At 55.7% G+C, this 6,491-nt stretch overlaps 1 protein-coding gene across 1 annotated transcript in view; it reads left to right on the top strand.

The window, feature by feature from the left end:
• Positions 1–6,354: 6,354 nt before the first annotated feature.
• The window catches only part of FKBP5 (FK506 binding protein 5), a gene marked incomplete at its 5' end in the record, with an annotated part of 25,801 nt that continues 25,664 nt past the window's right edge, over positions 6,355–6,491 (top strand). Inside the window, 1 exon segment of the mRNA XM_009889277.1 lies at positions 6,355–6,483. Coding sequence (XP_009887579.1) covers positions 6,355–6,483 — 129 coding nt within the window.

Genomic DNA, 6,491 nt, shown 5'->3' on the forward strand with positions numbered 1-6,491 from the left:
AAACCGCCGTCTCAGTTCTCCCTTCTTCTTAAATCCTGTTTTAGAATAAAGCACATGCGGTTGTTTTTTTTTGGTTTTTTTTTAAATTTTATTCTCTTTTTAATATTTTTTGCTTTTCTTACCAGCTATTTGTGTGAAATCCCCACCGTTGTCTCTGGGTGGGTGCTTCCCCGGCCCCCCCCTGGACCTTCAAACCTTCTCCAACGATCGCATGGTGGCGAGGTGAGACCCCTCCGAACCCTCCCCAGCCTTTCTCTTCCCAATTTCACCCCTCCCTCCCCCTCCACCAGCTCCCCGCCCCCCCCAACCACCGCCTTCCCTTTTCCCCCTCCCGCGAGCCTCCGGGAGGGATCTGCGACACGAAGTTTCCATTTGGAGCTGGCAAATTCCTGGTATGCCGATTTCTAGGAAACGTGGCTGGGGATGGTGCGCTCGGTGAAACCCTAGCATGTGCGATACCTGTCTGTCCTCAGCCCTGGGGTCGGACATCTGCATCCCATATTCTCCCTTCTGGATTTTCTCCGGGCTGGAAGATAACAACATCTGTGCGAAGAGGGGATTGGGGGAAGAAAGAAAAAAAAAACAAAACAAACAAAACCAAAACCAACCAGAAACCAACCCACAAAAAAAAAAGAGAAAATAAATGGCTTTGTTTTTATGGCGTGGATGGCTGTGCGGCGTGTGCTGGTGCTGTACGGCGCGCGTCCCGCGGGAGCGGAGGGTTTTGTCGCACAGATCGTTGTTGGAAAGGCACGGGCGAAGGGGAAAGGGTTTCGAGACGCTCCCGGTGCAGGTCCCGCTGCCCGCTTTTCCGTAAGCGTGTGCCTGGCGTGGCTCACGGGCAGCCTGAAAAACACACAGGGCTCAGCGGGTAACGAAGGTGGGGGAGACACCAGCCACTGCCCAGCTTAAAAAGAGGGAAAAGAAAGAAAAAAAAGAAAAAAAACAAAAAAAGCCTTTTGTCAGCCCTGCTTTTAAAAAAATAGATGAAAAAAGCACAGAATGTATTTTTTTTTTTTTCTGAAGCAACAGCTGAGTTAATGTCTGGTTGTATGGGAGTGCTGAAATTGGGGGACAGTGCTGTAGCGCTGCCCGGCTGCATCGCGGCGTGCAGGAGGATGCTCTGCCTGGGCAGCCTCTGCCCGCTGCCGGCTGCTTAATTGCTCCTGGGCATCAGAGAATGGTTTGGGTTGGAAGGGACCTTGAAGACCACCCAGTGCCACCCCCTGCCCTGGGCAGGGACACCTCCCCCCAGCCCAGGTTGCTCCAAGCCCCGTCCAACCTGGCCTTGAACACCTCCAGGGATGGGGCAGCCACAGCTTCTCGGGGCAATTTGTTCCAGTGTCTCACCACCCTCAGAGTGAAAAAAAATGCATCGATGGTGGGTTAATTGCTCGTGGGCATCGATGGTGGCTTAATTCCTCGTGGGCATCGATGGTGGCTTAATTCCTCGTGGGCATTGATGGTGGGTCAATGGCTCATGGGCATCGATGGTGGGTTAATTCCTCGTGGGCATCAATGGTGGCTTAATTGCTCGTGGGCATCAATCACAGCGATGCCTCTCTCTGTCCGGAGGAGGGCAATGACATTTGCAGCGCGCAGGACAGCAGTTTTGGGGAGCCGGGTGAATTGGCGAGAAGGAAAAGCGGAGCGATTGGTGCTTTTGAGCAGTTCAAGGAGTTGGTATTCCTCGAGCCAGGCTGGGAAGAGGCGCGTGCCGGTGCCGTGGGTCGGGCTGTGCCGGTCCAAGGGAAGCACGTCGTGCACGTGTAGGAGTCCCCCGAACTCCTGAGCCTCCTTGTTTGCTCAACTAGAAGCTCTTTAATGTATTTCATATTAATTAACGCCGAAATAGCTGCGCTTGGAGGAGAGATTGCGTCCAGATGTCGAAACCTCTGGATTTTAAAGCTTGTTTATTATAGCTCTTAAATTACAGATTAAACAGCTCCACTGATTTTTCAGATCATCCGGTAGAGCGGGGACTGATTAAAGGCAAACAAGTGAAAACCCCAAACCTTTTCCTTTGGCAGCGAAGAATTAATTTGGCCCTTTCGCCGGGTCTGGGGAGGGCGGAGGTGGTGGCTCTGGGGCAGCCCCGTGCTCAGCCACCAGCGCCCGCAGGTATGGACCGGACCCCGGTGTGGGGCTCAGACCTCGAGCGGAGGCATTTTTGGAGGGGGTTTACAGGCTCTTTGCTTCAGGATGCAAAGAATCAAGCGGCGCAAAACTGCCTCAAACTGGGCAAAAGTGCCCCAAAACATCCAAAACCGCCCCGTTGTCCAGGCGCGCCTTCCCTCTTGATGTCTTGAACCGCCTTCCCATCGCTTTTATTCCCCGTGTGTGGAAGTCCCTTCCCTCTCGGTGGCCTTTCAGTGATGTCCTTAGGCGATGGGTGGGGGAGGACCCCCCCCACCAGCCCCGGGGGAGGGGGGGGTTTAACCCTTCCCCACCCCCTCTCCTCCTCCCACCCGTCCGTACCAACCGCCGTGGGTGATGGCGCAGCGCGGGAGGAGGACGGTTTCACCTGCCTTCATTTACAGACGTACGTCGTTAAGTTTGTGGGTGGCACCAAGGGGTCTGCTTGGGGTATCGGAAACACCCAGAGGCTTTTGCACGGGGTAATTAATTAATCCCCTCTTTATATCCGGAGCACACGTGGTCCTGCACCGAGAAGATTGAGGCTCTGAAACCTCCGGCAAGCTTGCAGGGCTCTCGGTGACAGCCCGCGGCTCCCCCGTATTGAAATCTCAGGGTGTCTCAGATATTATTTTTATTGTTTTTTGTCCCCCCCCCCGCAACTGTTTGTTTCAAGTTAATTGGGATTTTGGACCCCGGCCAGGCTCCAGCTGCTGCCGCTGCTCCCAAACCGAAGATAAGCGGGAGCGCCGCGATCTTCTCTCTAACCTACTTGGAGCCGCTTTCGCTGGACGGAGGAGTCTCGAGCTCTTTCGTAACGTGGACCACATCTTAACAGCCAGTCTTGTGGGCTCCATCCCTCCCACTGCTTCTGACGCAGAGCATCTCCCCTCCCGCTCGCCTTGGCCAGCTTCCCTGGATGACTCCACTAATTGCTTACGTAGAAAAATAATGAGAAGGATGCGCATGATGTATTTTTAGATGTCTCTCGGTGGGATTTAGCAACCGGCGAGCTGGAGCCAGCACCTCCCCGTCCGTCTTCTGCATCCCAGCGGTGGCTGCTTGGTGGACCTCAGGAGGTTCTGCCCCGGGAGGTGGCACTTCTTTTGCAAGCTGCTGCCCTTTTTTTGGGGGGCTCCTCCTGGTCCTTAATGAATGGGTTATGGATGCTGCGTCCCTGGTGGTGCACAGGGTCCGTGCCGGGAAGCAGTGCCGCTGGTGTGCCCGTGCCGCGATGGGCACCGCCACCTCCTCACTCATCTCCAAGAGGATGGCCACGGTGGTGGCAGGGCAGTGGGGATCATAGCGGCTTGGAGACCATCTCAGCGCCCGAAGTAACCAACAGCAGGTTTTCCAGTGGATAAATACACGCAAGATGACGCATCTCACCACCAAAATTGCTTTTTTGTTTGTTTTTTTATTTAGCGTTCGTTTTTAGGTGTTCCCATCTGAAACCTCAGCAGAGCAGGGGAGAGGGAACCGATGCAAAATCTCATTAAATATCACTCCGAAGATTGTGATAATTGAGCATTGCAGCGAGTAGTTCCCTTATTTTTTCTCTTTGCTTCATCCATGGCAGGGCTCTTTGTGTCTGGGTGGTTTCCTGTGCCGGGGGGGGCCGGGCTCCAGCTCTTCCCTTTCCACCCGGGCGCGAGGAACGCAATTCTTCTTGCAGCACGACTTATCTGCCCTCGGAGCTGAAAACATCCTTTCTTTGCTCTTTTTGAATCCCCTGAATGAATGATTTCTCCTGCTGGTTAACATCAGCTTCCACACCAAAGGCTGTGGGAAAGTTTCGCAATTAGAGTGACTTTAATAGATCTGGTTTATGTCTTACAAACCCCATCGCTTTCTAATTCTCCGTCACATGTTTCCTTGATTACGTGGCGCGCAGCAGTGCGGCGACCGAAATAGCCTTACGGTCTGAAGGAAATCATCAGGAAATATGTTTTTTTTAAACCATAGGCAATTCTCTTTTCACAGGGCACCATTGGAAAAAGTCGGCGTTTCACGAAAAATGTGGCTTTTCTGGCACCACGGCTGCTGGCGTGGTGATGTTGGGAGCACGGTGCTCCATCAGTTCGCCCCAAAACCCCCCAATTTCTTCGAGTCTTGCTGTGAAAATTTTCTCTTCGTCCACCGAAATGGTTGGGATTCTTTTGGTGTTGGGCTTGCTTTGGGTTTTTGGAGAAGACGCTCGCTGCGCGTTCAGATCTTCCCGTGCAGGGTGATGCTTCGCTTGCCCGAGACATGGAGCCCCCTCCCTCCTTTTGGGGGGTTCTTGGTGGGCGAGGGAAGGCGAGTTTCGCCTGGGGTTGAGGTGCTGCTTTCCGAATAATAGAGTCACAGAATCACGGAATTTTCAGAGTTGGAAGGGACCTCTAGAGATCATCTCGTCCCACTCCCCTGCTGAAGCAGGACTGCCCAGAGCACATCCCTCAGGACTGCATCCAGGCGGGGCTTGAAAACCTCCAGAGAAGGGGACTCCCCCACCCCCCCGGGCAGCCTGTGCCACTGCTCTGTCACCCCAACCGTAAAGAAGTTTCTCCGTGTGTTGGAACGGAACTTCCTATGTTCCAACTTGTGCCCGTTGCCCCTCGTCCTGTCACTGGGAACCACCGAGAAGAGTCTGGCTCCATCCTCCTTCAACCCACCCTTTAGATACTTGTAAGTAGTAATAAGGTCTCCCCTCAGCCTTCTCTTCTCCAGGCTGAAGAGTCCCAGCGCTCTCAGCCTTTCCTCGTAAGGGAGATGCTCCAGTCCCTCAGTCATCTTGGTTGCCCTTCACTGGACTCTCTCCAGCAGTTCCCTGTCCCTCTTGAACTGGGGAGCCCAAAACTGGACACAGTATTCCAGTTGTGGCCTCACCAGTGCTGAGCAGAGGGGGAAAATGACCTCCCTCGACCTACTGGTCACACTCTTAACCTGACAAATAGGCAATTCCTTGCAGAAAATAATCTTAAACCGTATAAAAAAGGCAGATGGTAGCCTGATGCCCGTATTTCTAGCAGCTGTACCCGAGGGGTGCCCACCTCGAGGTGAGCCAGAAGGGATGGGTGAAGCTTGGTGGCCGTCAACCCTCTGATTCTCGCCCCCGAGGGCTTTCATCCCTCCTGGCTTCGCTCTCGATGTCTGCCGACGTAGGTGCTTGCCGCCGTTTCACCCCCGCCGGCGGCTGGAACCGCGCGGCCGCTCGCTCCCTCCCCCCGGTTGCCACGGGGGAGAGAATCAGAAGCGTAAAAGTGAGGAAAAACCTGTAGGTTGAGGTAAAGACAGTTTGATAAGTAGAGCAAAAGCCGCGCACGCCTGCAAAGCACACCGAGGAATTCATTCCCTGCTCCCCGTGGGCAGGTGGGTGCTTGGCCACCCCCAGCACAGCCCGGCTCCATCACAGTGACTTTGGGAAGACAATCGCCATCACTCCGAAATGTCCCCCCTTCCTCCTCCTTCCCCCCCTCCCCCCCAGCTGTATATGCTGCGTGTGACATGCTATGGCACGGAACGTCCCAGCTGTGTCCCCTCCCAACTCCTTGTGTCCCCCCAACCTGTTTTGGTGGGATGGGGTGAGGAGCAGAAAAGGTCTCGAGGGCTCAGCAACAACCAAACCCACCGCTTGCTGTTCCCAAACCCAAACCAGGGCGCTGCACTGGCTTCTAGTTAAAAAAAAAATAAATTAACTGGGTCCCAACCGAAACTGGGAGAGCGCGTCCGTGCTCGCCCTGAGTCAGCGCGGAAGCCGGGTGGAGCGTCGCCGCGGGAGGTCGGGGTGGTTGTGGGTGCAGCGCCCCCGAGATGGGTTTCCACCTCTTGCCCGGTGTCAGGAGTCGGTCGGCTGCCACGCGTGTTACCTCCTCCTGCTTTTTTTTGGAGGGGGTGAAAACTCTTGCTGGGGCCATGCCAGGGGTGCAGCGGTGACCCAGGGAGGCTGGAGGTGAAGGCTGAGGGACTCGGTGAGCGTCCCCATCGCCGTGGCCGGATGCCACCACGGGGCTGTCCCCTGTCCCCGGGGCGGTGAGGCCGGGCACATCGGGGTTTCCTGCGCCCTGTGGTTCGGCGGAGCCTGGGTGGCCCCTGGGAAGGGATTTTCCGCTCTGCACGCTTGAGATGTGCTCGAAGCTTCCTGCCCCGGCCCCGCAGCGCCCAGCTCGCGTTCCTTAACCCTTTCCTCTTACCCCTCCTCCCGGGGTGCTGAGGGGGTGCGTGCCCTGTCTCCCCCAGGTCCGGGGCGTATGCGAGGAGACCATGACCACTGATGAGGCCACCAAGAGCGAAGGGGAGGTGCAGGCGGCGGCTCTCGCCGAGCGCGGGGAGGACATCACGCCGGCTCGAGACCGAGGGGTCCTGAAGGTAAGGGG

Source organism: Charadrius vociferus, unplaced genomic scaffold (assembly GCF_000708025.1).
Source record: "Charadrius vociferus isolate BGI_N301 unplaced genomic scaffold, ASM70802v2 scaffold1511, whole genome shotgun sequence".
NCBI classification, from domain to species: Eukaryota; Metazoa; Chordata; class Aves; order Charadriiformes; family Charadriidae; genus Charadrius; species Charadrius vociferus.